General features: G+C 37.6%; 1 protein-coding gene across 1 annotated transcript in view; it reads right to left on the reverse strand.

The window, feature by feature from the left end:
• Nucleotides 1-20,380, reverse strand: part of CNTN6 (contactin 6) — a gene marked incomplete at both ends in the record, with an annotated part of 116,297 nt that overhangs the window by 26,406 nt on the left and 69,511 nt on the right. Inside the window, 4 exons of the mRNA XM_082768564.1 lie at nt 10,068-10,218; nt 11,187-11,316; nt 14,600-14,736; nt 17,211-17,395. Of these exons, the coding sequence (XP_082624690.1) occupies nt 10,068-10,218; nt 11,187-11,316; nt 14,600-14,736; nt 17,211-17,395 (603 nt within the window). The remainder of the gene's footprint in view (nt 1-10,067; nt 10,219-11,186; nt 11,317-14,599; nt 14,737-17,210; nt 17,396-20,380) is intronic.

Below are 20,380 nucleotides of genomic sequence, written 5' to 3' on the forward strand. Positions count from 1 at the left end.
TTCACAGGCTATGAAAAGCTATTGTTTATAAATGTCTTCCGGTATGCTAGCAGACGCTGAGACAATAACTGACTTTTCTAATTTTGCGAAGATCGGTAAGCATGAGAGAGGCTGAATTAAAAAGCACAAGGAGAAGCAAGCAAGGGACAGCCACTTGAGCACAGATCTCAAGTGACTCAGTATTCCTACTGATTTATGCAGATGTAAATGCGAGTAAAGTTTGACTGAGTGAATGAATTGTACCTGCTGATGACAGCTCTGGTATTTTTGAAAAGGTCCCACTGAGTCCCATCTGAGATCCAACTGTCTGTATTATATGTTAATGATCTTTGTACCTGTTTATCCTATTCTGAGTGTAATTTGTATGCTAATACTATTGCCATTTAATAAACTATGCTTAAATGAAGATTTTCCTTATCTGCATGCTGGTATAAATGAGCTTCATAGTTGATTGACAATTAACTGGAAATAAAATAAATGCCATTAAACTCTGTGTTAACTATTTAGATCAAAACAAAATTACACAATCTATCTGAATAGTCTTATTAAAACATCTTAGAAATAACATCTTAGAATACCATTAGCAATGGTAAAAGGTGTCAATGAAACACTATTCCTGTTTCCCCAAATTTCTAAATGTTCCTAAAAATGAACGTTATTTTTGCATAGAATCTTTGCAATTTGGAACTACAAATATTTATTTTATGCAAATATCTACAGATATCCGAATTGAGTTTTACTCCATTGTGAAGCTTCGAGACAAATTACAATATTTTCAGGAGACTGTACTCTCATTAACATAAAACTTCAATAATTGCTATGCTGTCTTTAATATACTCATGATAAATGTGAGGCAGGCAAATGTCTTTACATGATGGCCAAAGCAAAAAGTAGAAAAAACGCCATGTTTGTAGATATGTGCCTAAACCTATTGTAGTATTATGTCTCAAAACTTTCAGCTGTGGAATACTGGGCAGCAGCACCTCTATGCATACAGGAAAGAAGGACGTGCCAAACAAACAGCTAGTTTGATAATGGACCAAAACAAAAGATAACACCCCCCAAATGTTTTAATCTCTTCAGCTTTCTAAATCATTGCAATAATTTTTAAAAAGAAAACACTACCCTGCCTTTTCCCATAGTAACTTGTTCTCATGTCGTATTTCACAGATATGGCCCACTTATGGCTCTTCTCTCCCATGTGTCTGTCCTCATCCTATCTGAAATCTAAACAGTTGATGTCATGAGATTTCATATAAACTAGACTGAGACAAGAGCCATACCTTAGCAAGTCCAGCCAAAAAGGTATCTCTTAGTTACAAGTCTACTTTGTGGACAGGGCATAAAAAAACATGGCACTTATCTAGCTGTACACCAATCAATGTGAACATTCATAGTAGAAAAAAAAATATAGTGGTAAAGTAATACACTAAGAAGGAAAGGATCAGGAGCCAGACTGCAAAATTCTGTGGTGAGAATCCAAGTAGAAAATAACCTGAATTGTGAGAGAAAAAGGTTGCCATATTTTCTATTTGCCAACAAATTCTGTTGCTTTTATAAGATCTTTACAGCTCTGGTACATCAGAGAAAAGTTCTTCCAGCACAAGTTGGTGTGCCCACACTACTACTATTCAACCAAATCCCACTATTAATCATTATTTTTATGATTCAGATATTATCAGAAGTTCAGAGGCAGCCATTCATACAACCAAATTCACTCCAGATGTAAAACTAAGACCTTAATATGGGACTTAAGTGGAATTTAAACAGTACTTAAGGCCCTGAATTACCCTGTGTGTGGGAGTTTAATTCACTTAGAGAAATCTTTTTTCCCTATCTGCTTGTCAGAACGTATTTCAAAAATAAAAGTACAATAAAACCTGCAGTTAACTTTAAATTATTCCATATATACTAGCAGCAAGTGACACCAGGTACACAGCGTGGTGCTGATTTGTTTTTAGAAACCCTGAACCAGCACGTTCGCGTGCACGCATACACATACTAGATGTGCAGCACTGGAAATGCTCTTGCTGTAGGTGTATTCTAATGTCTAAGTGATTAATTTTTAACAATCAAATCAGGAAAGGGATTTTGGAATGAGTAGTCCAAATTCCCAAGCTTGGGCAAACAATTCCTAAGAGAACAAAAAAGGAAGGACCAAAATCCCCGTTCTTCAGTGAGAAGCTCTCACTGCTGCTTTGCCATCGATGTTCTCTCTGAGCTCATCCCCTGAATTCCTCTGCTCTTCTCCTTAGCCTGACTTCATTCATCTTTGATCATTTCAGCTTCCACACTGACCACTCTTATCTCTGTACATTTCCTTGCTCTTGTGTCTTTAGGTCTCATTACTTCCAGCTTTCTGTACCCCTTGACTTGGCTATTTGTTGGTTTGCAGGAAACTCTGCGACAATCCCCAGATTGTCTGCAGAATTTGCGCTTAACTTGACCTATAATGGTTGGACACTGAAGCCTTAGACCCACGGCCTTTCTTGAAGTAACACAGAACATAGATATTTTGTCATTTTTATGTATGACTAATATGCTACCTCTTGTATGAGTCTCTTAAGCAACTCTGCCATTCATAGAAAATTTGAAAATATATTTAGTTTTCATAGAAAAGACATAGTAAAATATTGGTATTTCTTTGTAAAAAAATTTGATTTCCAATAACTTCCCATGTATTCAAGCTCCAGCACATGCTAAAGCAGAGGTGTTAGTATCCTCTTACAAATCCTTCATGTTGACCAAGCACTAGCCACATTTTCAAGGTGCTGTTTCCTGTACTCAGTCTCATGTAGTTCTTCACACTAAGAAAAATCCCAGAAATTCTTTGTCTTTTCATTCACCACATCTAGAGCATAACTGGCAAGAGATACCCATTTACCTATCATGCCAATCAATAACATCCTATTGCGTCTTTTTACATCACATCCCCAACACACCCTGATCTAGCCGTTTCCTCTCACATCGCTTTTAGGTCAGAATTTTTTCCATCAGGAATCTTTTATTTGTTGTTTGTGCAGTGCAGCACAGCATGCTTTTCATCCACTGCTCATAATTCTGTATGCTATGGCAATACACACAAGAATAAGTGCAACAGTAATGATGTGCATGGCAGTACAACTTGGACTAGAAGAGGATCACAGAAGGTTGCATTCTCTCATTATTTTTTGCGTGAACTCCTAATTAGGAACCTTGATTCAAAGCCTGTTGAAGTCAATGGAAAAGCTCCAGTGAGATTAGCTGGCTTTGGATCAAATCCTAAACATCAATCAGAATATGTGCATGAAGCAGGGACAGAACATGAACTAAAAGGGAGAGAGGGCACAACACTGACACTCACTGGGGCTTAGTTTATTACAACTCCATATGACATGGAAGAGTGACAGATTGCTTGGGACATCTCAGCATGTAGGACAGCCCCTCGGAAAGGCTCACCTTAACAAGGTTCCCAGGAGTTGACTAGGAACAATTTAAAATTGTATTACAGAGATGTCATACAGAAGGGAAACTGTAATAAATTCAGTATCATGCAGGTTGTCACTCTTCCTTAAACATGAGAACATATGGTTCATTTGCTTACTTGATGCTCACGCTATCTGATGTGCTAAACAGTATTACATTAAGCAGTCAGTAATACATGATGAAATTAAGTTTATTGGCTTGTTCCATTATGAAACTCTCTAAGGAGAGAGAAAAAAAAAATAAATAGAAGAAAAGCCCTTTTCTTATGTCTTCCTCTGCACTAATATTCTGTCTTCTGCCTGCCAGAGTTTCATAGGGTCAAGTAGCAATGGGGGGCCCCTCCTGCCTTCTCATTACTTTACAGTGGATTGAGTTCAAATGGAAAGATAACAGAAGAAGAAGAAAGGGGGAAAACAAAGGAAAATAAGATTAAGAAAAATAAAATATTCTTTTTCTTCCCCTCCTCTGTTCTCGTTCTTCCTTCCCCCTGTATCTCCTTCCTCATCTTTCACACAGTTATAAGCTTTCTCCTCCCCTGCCTTCCGTCTCCTCTTGGGGGAAAAGACAGAATTAACTAGAAGCATGAAAAACACAAAGAAGGAAAGACTGGAGGTACTTCAGGTCAGTCTGAGGCATTTTCTTGCATTCCTTTGATTGTAAAGATTTATTTTTTTTATTTTTTTTTTTTTTTGTAATGCCAATTTTAGCAGTTTTGCTGGATCACCAAACATTCCTGCTCATTTTTACTCACTCTTCAGTGAGTATTGTCATGGTTTATGATCGTGCTAGATTCAATGACATTATCGAGAAGTAAGCCTGGGAAAATGCTTGTATACTTATACTTACACGCAACAGTGAAAACAGAAAAATAGAACTGCTGTTGGCAAATAAATGTTCAGAAAGTATATTATCTCCACCCTTACAGGTCTTTTGCAATATCTTTTCTGTTATCATTCATAAAAAAAAAAGGAAGACCATTTTAATCTGAATGTGAGATACTTTTAGCCAGAATACAGAATGCTCCTTGCAGTTCTCAGCATTCCATTGGGAAGGTAAGGATGGGTTTTATCCAGTTAGCAACAAATACATTGTACTAGCATGGCCAGAGAGATGAAAAAACAAAGCAATTCTACACAGTAGGCTCAGGTTTTGCAGGAGTTTTCATATCTTAGTATGCAAACTTAGACCAAACACAGAAAGCAGACAGGTAAATCCATGTCTTTGATTTCTGTCAGTTTAGTTGTTAGCAAGGAATGGAACTGAAGTGATTAATCAAATTTAGCAGATGTGGAATCAATTCCATTGGTTCCCTAAGCAAAATTAGAAATTCATCAAGGGAGAAGCTTAATTTGTATTCATGTTGACTTACAGCGATGGTGTCTAAGATATCTGGAATTGCTCTGATTGCTGATGCCCACACTTCAAGTGCTCTATTTAAAAACTAAAATAGGAAATGAACTTCTTTACAAGCACAAAGACATTGATAAGATAGAAGGGTTAAGGCATATCATCAAAGCTATGCAAAGCTTCTTGTGGTAGAAAAGCAAAAGAATAAAATGGAAATACACTTAATCCAGGCTTCGAAAACTGGACTTAAAATATAAAATAATAGTAATATTAATATCCCATTCCTATTCACTTCACCACATTGCTGTAGAAAGCTGGGAATAGGATGGTAAATGTTGGAATAGCATAAGAAAATACTTCACATATGAAACTTGCTACCAGCATACAAATGTCTATACTATCTTTATCTGCAAACAGTGGGTGCATAAATCAGGGTGGTTTGTGGCACAAACCAGCATGACAAGCAAAGCTTCTCTTTGCCTGTGCGACTCAACTAGCGTGACTTCAGTACAGGTTTCTTTTTTTCAAACACTGTAGGTGTTTCATTCCCCCTGCTTTGTTCATCTAAAAGTTAGGCATCTCATTTGAGATAGAGGTGCCTGCCAAGAAAAAGTAAATAACTACCTTAGACTGCATATTGACTTCAGCTAAATAAAACTTAAGTGACATCAATCTTCTCCTTTGTTAGTAGACTACTACAAAATTTGGGATTTTCAATCCATTTTGTCATGATTCCTCCCCAAGCAGGACTTTTATTTTTTTTATTTATTTAAAATAATGGATATTCTGGAAGGTTTCAGTACAAGCTAAACAAACAATGCTGACATTCTGGTAATTGAAATGTTTCACTGCAGTTTGTTGAACTGCCCTGACACATTTCTTTTCAAATTGGTTCAAGCTGAAATGCTATTTCACAGTGCAATATGCTTTATATGTTTTATTTGATGGGTAGATCGAGGACCTCTCATGTTTACCAATTAACTGCTTTTTTAAAATCTCCTCCTTTTCTAATTCCAACAGCAGTCCGCAAGAAGACAGACATTTTAAAAACTTTTTTTTTTTTTTTTTCAGTGGTGGGGGGTGTGTATGGAGCAGGGAAGAGACCTGATTCCAAACAGTGGAGCATCAGAAGAAAAACAGAAGTGGACAGCAGTTGTGCAATCTCAGAAGGTTGTAGAAGAGTGGTCCTGCCCAGGAGACTGCCCAGATGCAACATACAGCTGTGACCCTTTGGTTATCGAAACCTGTTGGGTTGTTGCATCTCTCCTGGTAGCAAGAAAATCCCCCTGAGCCTCCAAGGGGCAGCTGTGAGACCTCAGCAATTACCAGATAATTCTTCTAACCCTTAGTGGTAGTCTCCAATCACAACATCTGCTCAGTTTTCTTTGTATAAGGTTGTTGAAAGACAGCTTTTCATTTCAGTGCTCAATCACTCTGCCATATTTCCTTTGAGAAATGGCAGTAACTTGAATGTAAAATACAAAAAATAAATTCTCTCTCCCATGCCACACTTACCAGGTAGAGCAGCTTTGTTTATGGCAGAGAATCAATTACCATCCTTCACTGAGATGGGGTTGAAGACCGTCCTACAGGCAAGACCAGGAGCCAACACATATTGAGCATATCTTATTAACCCCTAAACATACTTCTTGTCCAGTCCCCAGAAAAGAACTTAAATTATGAATATTTGCTTTTTACTGATTATTAATGCATGGAAAGTGCTGCATATGACTAATGCATTTTTTCAGCCTACCTCATTTTTTTGTTTTCCCTCAGCTATCTTCATTAAAATTCTGAGTGGAGTGAATCACATATGTTTATATGCATTCACTACAGTGTTTGGGGATCCTTGGTTCATGCTGAGGGAACAGCACCTCTCCCTGGTAAGTAAATAGGGTTCTAATTCCCATTTATTAAAATGTTTATATCAATTTAAAAAAAATAAAAACAAAACATCCTGAATCCACTGAAGATGATATGACATACATTCATGATAAAATCAGAGTCTAAACTTGCAAATTTGTTTTAATATATGAATTGTTTCTTTCCACTCTTTCTTTTCCACTTTTCCTCAGTGGGTGCATAAGATGATAAAAGTGAGGTGTGAGATGAAGAAAACTCCCTCTGGATTTATTGAGAATACATAACAGAAAAATAGCTCCTATCTGTGTCAAAATCCCCAGCTTGGGAGTTCATAGCGTTACGTTTGTTCTTTTTCTCTGCCGCATTTAATCTCCACATTAGCTAAAATCCACAGCACATGCCAAGGAAAGGTCTTGCATTTGGCAAAGGGCAAATAAATCTCTTCCAACTTTGACAGCAGCCCATTGGACAAGTGGCTTTGCTCCCAAAAGCCTATTTCACAAAAATTGGATTCAAAGGAGGAGGTCAGTTTCCCAAAAGAAATCTTGAAGCTGTACTAGACAATACGTAGAAGCTGACTAGAGGAATCACATGAAGACAGAGAAGACATAAACAAGGATTACATAAACAAGGATTCGCCAACCATGGGATTTCTTTTGATTCCTGTAGCTGATAATCTCACATTGCCACTCCGAAGTGGCCAGCTGCACTAGCCAAAGATAAAGCCCACTACACAAAAGGTGACCCATATGAATTAGGGTGAAAATCAATTATTTTTGAGAGCTATGAAATAGAATACTCAGTGTAGAAGGAACACTAAGAAGAACAGTAAGTAGACCTGATATATGTATATTTGCTTTCCCATTTAATGTAAAAAATTGATTGGGAAATTTTTTTGAAGGACTTGTGTATGATTCAAATGTAATAAACCATTCTACATCAGCTAGAGTATAAAAATAAGTGAAGATTCAGGTAAAGGTGTTTTTGAACTACAGAGAAGACGGGAGAGAGGAATGGGGCAGGAAGAAAACATCTTCAAAGGCTGAGGACCTTCACCCAAGTACTGCAGCTTTGTAAATATAAAAAGGCTTGACAGAAGAACCCCAGAGGAAATCAAGTATAAAGTATTTCATGGTGCCTTTATTAATAAGATGCATAGTCTATTAATTAACTTTTCCTATTTAGCACATCTATATTTACACACTTAAACTGACATTAATATAAAGCAGTGTTGTGTGATATTAATAGCTCAGAGGTTCAGGGACAGCAGTAACTATGCATGCATGACCATCATAACCTATTATCACAAGTGAAAGGAAGAAGGTGAAAAAGAACGAACATCCTTTTTCCCTTAGGGTGAAATAGGTCTAGTTGCACTATTTCTGTAACAAAAGATTGAATTTGTCCAAATCATTCTCAGGAAGCTATGTGGTTTGACTTATTTTTCAGTACGTCCATCACAGTTTTGCTGTCAGAACCATAAGGGACTGGTATTTCTCCCCCCCAGCATATATAGCCCAAACAGATTTTAAAAACCTAGAAGAGAAATCCACGTAGACTATAAACACTGCATAATGAAATGTGAGCAGATATAAGGAAAGCTTTAGTTAAAACAGCGCATCTGTATGGTACATGTCAGGATTTAATCATACATACAGAAAGACAGAGCAGGTTCTTTCTTTTTTATGAGGAAAGATGTGTGATTTTAGTACTTTAATTAGCTGTGAAGAGAAATTACAGCTACACAGATCCTCATTTCATTTCTGCTTTCTATCAAAGATCTCTGGAAAAAAAAAAAAAAACATATAGACGATATATTTTATCTTCTTTAAAACTGTGGCATTATCTATTTTGTCATTCAATAATAAAAAAAGCCTAAAATTCTACTTCACACCAGTGGACACCCTGGTAATATTGTTTTGCACACGGAGTGTTTAAAATCCCTTGCATTTGCCTCAGTGCAAATCTTGCTCCTTTTGTTTACTTTTGCTCAGCAGCAGAAGGCCTTCTGGGATGCTCAAAAATTGCAGCATGCTTATAATTGTTAGTAAATTAATACAGAAGTACAAGTAAATATGGCACGCAGTATGTAAATATTTTATTTTTTTTTTATAAGCAGATCAGATGGGGAATACCATGGTGCTGGAAGTAGCAAGGTCTAGGCTTAATTCAGTGATTTACAATGCAAGTTCTAGATGGTGCCCTTCTTGCTCCTGTACTCAGTGTCAGGGTTTACCCATGGTAAACTGCATAATGGGAATGTTTTGTGTCCTACAGGGGTAGACTGAGTCTCCATACAGTAGGAATGAATAGGCTTTTTTTGTGGAATAGACCATACAAAAATGAAAATAAAAGATTTGACTGAGCACTGGTTAGGAAAATATTTTCAGTTAATAACTGAGCAGTTAAATAGAAAATAAAACTGGCATTATTGACAGGATGGAAAAAAAAAAAAAAAAATCAATGGAAAGTTCTCTACAGACTCTGGCACAGATTGCTTACCCATAGCTTTGTTTTATTGCAACTACCTACATGAAATACCTCTTCTCAGCTTTGCATTTTTCACGTCTACTCAAATTTACTTTTATTAACAACGTATACTATTTGCTATATTGCTGTTATATTCATGAACTGAAAGAGATAAAGATTATAGTTCTTAGACACTTGTCCATTTCACTCATCTACCTACATTTCCACATGGAAATAGAATCATGGTTACATACTGTGTCTTGCATTAAAAGCAACTTATTGACTTGAGTTAATGCTTTACTGTGTAACTAGCATTGGCATACAGTATACAGTACTAAGCATAGTTTGTGGCAACCCACAAATAAACTATCAGCCATTTTAGACCCAATGTCAGTAATGTTCTGCTAAGACCATGCAACTACATATCAGTTGGCTAGGGAGCGTACTGGCATGTTGGTCCAGTGGCTAAATCCTGCCTAAACAGAAAAGACAGGGGATCTGTAGGGTGATTTCGATATGGGTTATTGTACAACCTGTACAGCTGCTAAGCAATTATGCTGCAGCCTGAGGGTATATTCCACTTCTCTGAAGCCTCCACTGATGTCTCCTACATGAAGCTGATTCACTCAGGCTTTGCATGTGGTAAACAGTCAGCTCTGATAGTATTCCAGTGAATTAACTGTTGATGAACTTGAGCTTATGTATCATACAATTACCCGGGTGTATTCGGTTTGTCTTTGTTCTCAATCAGCTTTATAGCTGCAGAACTGTATGGCCACTGCTAAAGAAGAGTAGGCCTCTGGCATCAAAGTTTTCTGTCAATGAGCTGTCAAAAGCAATACTAAGTCAGCTGTGTTTCAGTGATGTTTAAATTATATTAAAACAGAACACCCAACAATCCAGCAACTAGTTTATTACAGTACCTTTTGTTCTGCCGCAGCACCTCTGAGCCTTTTCTCCAGTTAATAACTGCTCTGGGAGAAGCACTTGGTTTACAACCAATTGTAACTTCACCTCCAACTTGAACAATGGAGATTTTTTTCACAGGATTTTTTGAAAAATCAGGGGCCGCAGCTAAAAATAAAGATCACAATGGTATGCAGTTGACAAGTTATTAAATGAACTAGCTAATTTCTGAGTAACGTAGTAGGTGAATCCAATAATTGCTTTGCTTTTAAGCTTTCTGCAAGAGTAGTTGTATCAAACGTGAAAAATATATTTAAATACCAAAGCACAGAATTCATTGAGTCTCATTTATGTTGCTGTTTCTAAAGTCTCCAGTCACACAATCCTTCCTCAGGATTCTGCGCAGACTGGGAGAAGAGGTCTGTCTGCAGAGGAGGTTCCTGAGCAAAGCTTCATCAGCAGCATAAATACTTTTCCTGATCCTAGCCACAGGTATTCATCTGCAGAGTTTAGAACATGCATTTACAATTTATCAATAATTTTCTCTTTATTAACTGACTCAAAGCGTATGCACAGACGTGCAGTATTTTATGGGAAAATTCTCCTTAAGACCTACAACAGTTAATTACTCCTGAAGTCAGTGTTTTACCACTTTCAGCAGTACTTGGCTGTAGAAAAACCTTTATATTTTCATATTGATAGCGGAACACTTATAACGTGAAAAATATATATTTTATGTGGTTCTCTGGTAATCATTTAGATTATTTGTTGTATGTTATTTACTTTTATATAAACATTTGCCATGTTCTTTAATGTTAGAACTATTTTTCCCACTTCCTGAAATGATTTTTAAAACTTCAGAATAGCTATTAATATCTCAAAATATTAAGCGAAAAATAGTATTCTTTAAAGTTGAGTGCATGTGAAAAACAGACTACAAATGAGATTAGGATTTTGCCCTTAAACCAGCCACGAAATCCAAAAACATTCCCATATAGTTCTTGAAGCACAAGCAAGGAAACATGAACGTGCTTGAACTGCCAGGTGGAATTTAATCTAGTTATTTCTTAATTTCAGATTTTTGAAAGCAATGTCCTATTATACTCAGTGTCTTCATTTTAATGACATTTACTCACCTATCACCCGCAATTCAGCATTGGCATATATAGTATCATACTTGTTTTCTGCTACACACTGATACAGGCCAGAGTCTGACATATTCAGCATCGGTATGGTAAGAGTTCCATTGTATATTTGGATTCTCTCCTGATAAAAGAAAAACAAGCAAAAAACATTGACAGAGCCAATAAATGTACAATCCCAAAGATTTTTGGTATCATGCTGATAATTCAAAGTGGAGATATTTTTGGAAATCACGTTAGACAGACTCATCAGAATTACAATGCATACATCAATTATGATGGATGTATTTTCAGACCCTAACTCTTCAAAGCTTTTCAAGGCACATGTTGCAGAGTCATTGCCTTGGGCAGGTTTCCCCAGATGTTCCAGCTGTGACATGTGTTTGCCTGCTTTGCCGAGCTGTGAACCTGGGCATGCTTCACCACGAAAAAGACAGAAGCAGCTACTGGAGGGCAGGCACGGCTGCACCATGCTGGAAACCCGGAGCATCTTCCATATGGCTCCTGAGAAGCAGCACCTACATCCCTCTCCAGGGGCATGGTGAGGGATGATTTACCCTCCTTTTCTATTAGACAAATCTAACAATGATAATTGAAGATAATCAGAAAGAATCTGTGGGAGACAGAGGTGTTCAAATAACTGAAGTTTAAATGTCATCACCTCCAAGTCACAGAAAAATGATCCACTGAAAGTTCTGCTGAAACCAACACTTAAAATCCTATTGAAAACCCACAGGTAACTATTCAAGTCAGAAAAAAAAACATGTTCTTCATGGCTTGAATTTGTATTCACCATATATTGCTTTGATGTAATTCTGCTGAAATAGAGGAAACTGCACAGTATGTAAATTTGGACCACAGCTTTTTTTTCTGGGTGCATTAAAAGGAGTTTTGTTTGCTTTATCTTAAGAAATAAAGAACGTTTCATGATGCAAACATAACTTTAATCTAAATATTTTGCAAAATAACCATTGCTAACTTCTGGAGACAATCATAGCTCCACAGCAAAACATAATACTGAGAAGTAAGAGAGAATATGTTCTCCAAAACCTATTGGCGTGGAAGAAAAGAACAACAGGGAATTCCATCACCAAGCACACATCAGAGAAGGGATATTACTATTATTATTATGCTACTATTTTAGTGTGACTCTACTGCCTCTGAAACAGTAAGAGGAACATATGTTTTTACATTAAATAGTACAGTCCCTTGCAGAACACCTATAAAGCACCTAAAACATTTGTGATTTGCTGAATGCGTACAGCCTAACTTGCTAAGCTGCCACAGGTAAGCTCTTTGCATCTCTGTCAGGGAATTTCTCTTGCTGTACTTCAGAGGGGAGAGAGTTGCCTATTGAGCCAAGGAACTGTTTTTTAGTACTCTGGCTTTTCCTTGGAGGTCTCTCAACCAAAAACTGACCCAGTCCAACCTTGTTTAGCTTGGAAATATGATGAGCACAGCCTGCGGTTATATGGCTGGTGCACTGCAAACTAATTAACAACATTACATTACTTATCTACTGTTAATTTTTTGAGGCTCTTGCTACAGATATATTCTGCATACTTAGTTTTACCTTCAGGCTGTTTGCTATCCTCTTGGTGCATTCTATTTTATTTATTTATTTATTTATTTTTTACAAACTTCCTTTGAATACAAAACCCCCTTCTGAAGCAACACTCACACTTCATACACATGCTAAATTCCCCACGATTCTCAGCTGGCTCTTTTGAGCTACATAGACAAAGAGAAGAATAAAGCACACCATGTACACACACAGGAATAATGCAGAGATGACCAACTAGGTGGCCAGGGAGAAAAGGTTTGACAGAGAGCAAACAATATCCTTAGATGAAGTCCCAAGGTGGAAAGTGTCTGGGAGGTATTCTTCCCATGATATTTCCAACAAGCAGGGTGCTGTGACAGACTTAATATTTTATTATACCTTCCTTGTACTTTCACCTCCAAAATATCCATTTTGTCCACTGAGCAATGACATTCTGCATTTTGTTGCCTGAAGTATTCCATTTACAATACACTGTAAGTACTGTGAAAGTGTTGGTTGAAAATGTTTCTGTAGAGTGTTTTATCTTTTTTTTATTGAAACGATGCAATTGAAAAGCAACAGACTCTAAATATCACTGTCTTCAAAAAGAGAAACCAGATAATCTTGCTTAGGGACAGGTGACAATATGAGTAAAACTCTTGGGTTTTGAAAAATTGCAATCGAAGTAAATTCTAGCTAGCCTTCTCAGATGCTAGTTGAACTCTGTTGAGGACTAATCCTGAAGAAAATCATAAGGAAGATTGGACCTTTCTCCCATTGTTTCAAACATACACTAGTAAATCAAACAAGTGCTGGTTTTGCAACCCAGTAGGTGTTAATTTAACCTATATGTTTTGAAAGTACTTCTGTATGTTCTTGCTAGATAGAAATTAATCACAGGATTATTTTTTTCATACCAAGTAAAAGTGCATTACGGATAAGCCATGCCACTTTACACCCAATAGATACTGAATAGGTGCTTAATTAAAAGGGAAAGTTGGCTTTAGCAGTACATAAACATTGAATCTTGCCACAGATATTTAGAAGACTAATGTGCCAAAGCTTGGCCATCACAAAAGAATACTTATACTGCCCTGAAAGAACCAAAGCCAAGTTCTCAAAAACTTAATGGCATAAGTAGCTGATCTGCTTGCTTAATTGTTTGAACTCCATTTGACTTCCCCTCTTGTACCCCACTCCTACCACTACATTACTTCTCTCCACTGTCATCCTTCTTTGTCCTTTAAGTGAGATTTTTCCACTTGTTCTCCATTTCCTTATAACTTTATATGGTTTCTTTAGGTCTATTATTCCTCTACATAGTACCATATAAATATTAAACTCAATATTAACTGATTTTCAGAGCTAATTCAGTTAAAGGACTAACATAGCATAAAAATGGCCATACTGCATCAGACCAAAGGTCAATTCTGCCTACAGGTTAAGAGCAGAAACCACAGAAAAGTGCAGGTTAACAGGCTGACCAGATTGCTCTGAAATACTCCTCCATTGTCAATTGGCATCCTACTGACTTCCCAAACTACAGACTGTCTACAGATGTGCTCTCTATTTCTGGACGGAGTCCTCTTTCACTACCTGTAATAGCTATTTTTAAACCCATCCATGTTATTGTCATGTCTTGTAGCACTCAGATGCCCTGTAAGAAATTATAACTGACAATACTATACATTTCAATGTATATGAATTCAAAGTAGAAGCTTTGTGCTGCAGAGAGGTTGTGCTATTTATTTTCATATGTTAAGCATAATAAATTTATGAAAAAGGTACTGTTGTAAAGTGAATACTGTGACTAAACCTTGTAAAACCAAGATGAACAAGAAAGCTAACAAGACAGGAACCTTACCTCTGATGTGAGAGGCTGGCCATTTTTTAACCAGCTGTAGGAAGGGCTTGGTTTTCCTTTTGCCTTACATTCCCAAAACAAACTGTCATAGAGAGACAGAAAGGCATTTTGGATTTTTTTATCCCATTCAGGGAGTTCTGAAAAGAATACGCAAGCCATTTTAAGCAGGAGAAATGATTTTGCTGGAGTTACACTACCATTAATTAATGAACTGACAAAAGCTAATTAGTAGTTGACCAACACATTCATAATATATTGCAAGTGAATTCCACATAACAAATCTTCTAGCACAGAACTTCAAGACTAACTTGGGAAGCGGTCAGGAAATTCAGTTTAGATATTATTCAGTTTTATGGCCAAGATTTGCACAAGCAGTTATTTTAGATGCCTGAAATTCTGGGCATGCTTTCTGAAAGCAATAAGACCCCTACTTTCTGAAAGCCAGCCATCTTCTCCGTGTTCTTTGATTTCTGTACCAAAAGGAGAAATATCCAAATTATTAGTCGGTAGTTAATGAAACTCACAGATATCAAGTGCTACCCCTCTGTTTTACTCACACACCTGAGACCAGGGTTTCCTAGCACATGTTGAAAGCAAGATGTAACTTACAACAAATACTACACAAAGGAATTAGTGTTATTCAGAACAGCTTTTGAACGTTTGTGGCACATTAACAAATTCATTGCTGCATAAAAGCAAAATTTGCAAAAAATCCCACACAAGTTCTGTAAACACGCAACTAAGCACTGAATGATGGAGTTGAGCAGGAATTAGCATGAAGCAGACCAACACTTCAAACAGTTGCCAATATGTAGGTGAATGAGACCTAGGCAAAAAGACCAACAACCACTTGGCTTTGGGATACACCAAAGCCACTTGCAAGCTTGCATCCCTCCGTGTCTAGGATATGTGGTTGGTGTCTCAGAATCCCATTACAGATTCTTCACTGGGTTATTAAGTCAACTCTGCAGACTCCATGTATGAGCATGTATAAACACACACTGTTCTCATATACAATAATTTTATTTTAGGAAGAGAATTGTTACCCTTTGAGGCAGCAGAACAAGGTACTAAAAAAAACCTCCCTCCATAGCATGACCCTAGGGGATAGGTCACGACTGTGCCCCAACAAAGCACCCTGAAGTGGTTCAGCATTAGATTACAACAATGCCAAACACCTGTTTCAAACAACAGGAAAGTACATGTATATGGGATAAACCCCCCATGCTTAAGTGATTCTAATTATGTGTCATCTTCATTGTTCTCTGAGCCTAAGACACAGATATAAATACCAAACAAAGCAGCAGCCAGTGCCCAAGAAACTCTACTTCCTAGAGACGAGCTGCCTACACAGCAAACAAAACCACAGCAGCACAGAAATTAAGAGGAAGTAAATTAAATAGGTAATATCCCAACACACTCCTAATATGATAAAACCTTGTGCAAATGCTTCACAAGTGCTGTTTATATATTTCACTATGAACAACTATTAATTAATTTACAAAGCACAATAAATAAGCACATTATTTCAAATTACATTAACTGATCATTACTTTGTAATTGCCTATGCTGTTATCAATCATGCACAGGTAATCTACTGAACTTAATTTTAATGGAACTGCTTGATTGACATTCTGTGAAAATTAGTGGGCAATGAAAAAAAAAAAAAACAACCCCCATAAAAGCAAAGAAATAAACATTCAAAGCAACAGCAGACTGCTCTCTTCCTGGCATAGATCTTGATCTTAGTCAGGACTGCAGGAGTTTAGCAAAGCCTATATTATTTCGTGAGAAGAGATTTCCTTAAAAACAAAAACTTGCCAAGGTCTGAACAGATATTAATTATAGGCTTATAGTCTAGCTCTTTGTACTTGTCATCTTACTGCTATATTTTATTTTCCCTTATTTTGAAAGATTCATAAGGCAACAAAAAGATCTCCAGATCTCTTATGTCCAAATATGTTACTTTCTGTGGGTATTAAAAATGGGACCAAACAGAATATAATTCACCTTGGCTATAATGGAGCATCATGTGTACCATGGATCACAGGAAATTAATGTGTAGGAAGGGAAGACAAATGAGAGAACAGTTTCACAGAAGTATTATTCCCCATTTTGGGAGAGGAAGAAGGAAAGTGAGGCAGGAAGATGATTTCCCCAGTTTTGCCCTCATTTGTTTATGGAGCAACAAGGTTCAGCTAGAATAAAAGGTGAATAAAAGGTGAAAATCTTTTACATATATGAACCAAAAAATCCCTAATCTGCATCTAGGCCAGCTTAATACTGCTGTGAGCTGTTGAGAGTAAATCGCTGCCCGCCGTTAATGTTTCATGTAAATGTACCAGGGATTTTTCTGCCATGTATTAACCTTTACAACTTCATCACGGCACAGCCCACATTTTCAATCTGAGTTTTAATGCAAAATATCTTTATTTGCTGAGGATGTAATTCAGTGAAGGTCACTGCAGACCTCCAATCATTTTTTAATCAGCTTAACCTGAACTACATTTCATATTTCCAGTAAGGGGCTAATAGACTTGATATACAAAATATATCTGAACACTATCAAGCTCTGAAAAAAATAAATGAAGAAATTAATCAATCTGCTTACCATAGACAAATAATTGACCTCTTGCAATGTTTCTTCCTCGAATGTTTCCTGCAACGCATTCATAAAAACCTTCATCTTCTTGCTGAACATCCAGGATTTCAAGAACTCCTTTAGTTTGGTCATGTTTGATTTTCTTTGTCAGTGACTTTCCATCAGACCTCTTCCAGCTAATACTAGGGACTGGACTAAATAATTATATTTCATTAGAGAAAAAGAGAGCATTTTTTATAGCAGAAAAGATGACGTGAAATCCTTTTTACAGAATATTTTAAAAAAGAAATCACTTCACTTTCTAGGAGTGACATATAGAGGTTCATAAGACTGAGGTTTTATAACTCACCTAACTTATTTAGGGGCACAAGTCCAACTGTGGGGTGAAGTCCTCAATCAACTTTGATTGCTCGTAAAGCCAATTTGGATTTTGCCCACAGTAACTCTGAGGGTCCAATCCTGCCTTTTAACACTTACAGTGAAGGGACAACTCTGGAAGTCCAAATAAACACCACAGAAGCACTGAATTATTGACTGGTTTTCAGAGCAAACAAGTTCCCTCTGGCAATAAAGGTATTCTCACACCTCAAAATAGGAAACATTGGACAAGAATTCAAAGGAGCTAAAAAGAACAATAAATCTAGGTATAAAAAATGGGATCCAGGGTAGAAGAGGGCAGGAAGACAGCTGAGCAAGGAAATGGAAAGTATGAGACGTTGAGGCTGAAAGGAGATAGAGACAAAAGAATATTTCTTGTTTCATGTTTTTGTAGCTTTCTATCATTTTCATTTATATTTGGATCAATGTATTCTATATGATAAAAAATAGTCAAGTGTGAAGAAGGTTATAAATACTTCTTGGATTTCTGGTAATATCGCAAACCATACAAGCCTCGCTTTCATGATCTATTATGTCACCAGAACACTTTGAAATATTAATAGTCTTGGATTTCACAGTTGCTTTCTGTTACTGAAAACTACAGTAAGCTGCTTTTTCTAAGCAGGCGAGCAGTTACACTTCGAACAGCTTCTTACAGAGGCTTCTGTATGCTGCCCACTTTCCCATTGGAAGTAACATCAATAGCAAACATTTGGTACTAAACTTCAAAGATAACTTTCATGGAAAGCAGAAGCGTGTGTTGCCCTTGCCTGCTGGTCCCTAAGGTCTCTGGCCCGCAGCGCTGATGTACAAAGCATTTACTCCTTTTTAGCAGAGACAATAACGGCTGTCAGTTCAGGTGTAGCTCCCACATTTTGAGGCCCTGTGCCGAGGATAGTTATAAGACCACCCAAAACCAGAAGGGCCCGGTCCAGAAGCACAGGCACTGGGCAAATTATGTGGATTGAACAACTGGCCAGATGTTAACCAGCTACAAATACACAGCCACCAGAAAAAGACTAAGTGCAGGGCAATTCACAGCTGGACCACTCTGATGTACAAGGAACAGCAATGCCATAAAGTGTGCCTAGTTGTGCATTTAAGCTCATAGACAGAAAGGCTGCACATGGGAGACTCTGCCACAGAAGCTCAGCTGGGCAAGAGAGCCCCCAGCAGTCCTTCCTGTGCTCCTTAAAATGAAAAAAATAAAATAAAAAATCAGTCCTGAGGCCACAGATTTAACCAAGGGATGTCTAGCAGCTATTTACACAGCATAATAATTTCTCCAGCTACCTCATTTTCCATCATAACTGAGCTGCCTGTGAAAGTGGTTTGTAACCATCTGCAATATGTTTTAGACTCTGGAGTTAGCTCTGCACGGATGTGTGTGTGTATATATTCATATACACACAAATTCTGACTCTCATATGACCCCTCCAACACAGCTGAGCAATTTACACACCTGAGAGACTGGGATGTGTCAGACAGCATTAACCAGCGGAGGAGCTGGAAAGAACAGATTTTATTCTTCTGTTTCCCATTTTGGTTCAAGATCTACAGATGGTAGTTTAAATCCCCAAACTTTTTGGACAGCAGTAGTTGCCATCACCACCACTATTTGTCCTTCACTATGAGACTAGAACTTATATGAGATGCAAACTTATTTAATATTAGTCTCCTACTAGGAACTTTAGGGGGACTAGACTTTGTCAAAGGCACTGGTCTACCTATTAAGGCATTGCCTATTCCCACCAAACCTTATGTGACGTTACTCATGCAGAATTTCTCCAAACCAAGTTACTTTATAGTCATTTAAAAGAAACATAGCTCTTGTGCAGAACAGGTCTGTCCCACTGCTGCTGTGATCAAGTCAGGAAAACAGCCAGAAGTATTTTGCAGTCTTGCGATAGATTGACACAGACCATTGATGACATGCAGGAAGAGTGTGGCTGGCTTTAAAATTCTATAGCATATTAAATAATTGGTGTATAGTTACTGTATAAGGGAATCCTGCAGCACCCTGAATGCCAGGAGCATTTGACTGCTTACTTTAAAGGCACCTCTTTTTTTTTTTTGTTTTGTTTTTTTGTTTTCTTTTTAAATAAGAAACAGATTAAAGGAAGCCAACATCACGTGGGAGAAGACAGACAATTAGATGCATTCAGTTATGCCCTGCTACCTTAAATTGTTTCATCTAAATGTTTCCTATTCTATTAGGTTTATTTCTTAGCACTGACTCTGCATGCAGGAAGCCTGACTGACACCAAGGCCAGAGGCAGGGCTCTATGGAAAAGGGCCCCTTCTGTCAACTTGTCAAGTTTACCAAGGTTGGCATTGAAACCGCTGTCCTGTTTTTCTTCTCCTCACCAGATACTTATAATGATATCCTTGGGGATGTTTCAAGGCAAACTCTCCTCCTTGTTTGCCCCATCCTTCCTAACAAGAGCGAAGGAAATGCACTGCCTCTGACGCTAACTGCAGCAAGATGACAAAACTGAGTCTGGGTTATCAGCTTTACTGTATTTAGATGCATACTTGCAATAAATACTTAACAGCACTTTGCTCTTCTGGGGATGCTTGCACCAAGTGGCCTCATTTTATCAAAAGAGGGAATTCATTTGTCAAGAGATCAGCTCCTCACCAGCCTGAGGTATGGGTTCAATGAGCAGGCTGCAGGAGGAGCCAGAGCTCAGCTGCATGCCACCGCCCACAGCAGGGCCTCTGATATCATGAGGGAGTTTAAGAGGTCTGCACTTCATTGCCTTTGCTAATACCTCCTCACCTTAGGCTTCTCAACATCT

This window comes from Aythya marila, assembly GCF_965140915.1.
Source record: "Aythya marila genome assembly, chromosome: 10".
NCBI lineage: Eukaryota > Metazoa > Chordata > Aves > Anseriformes > Anatidae > Aythya > Aythya marila.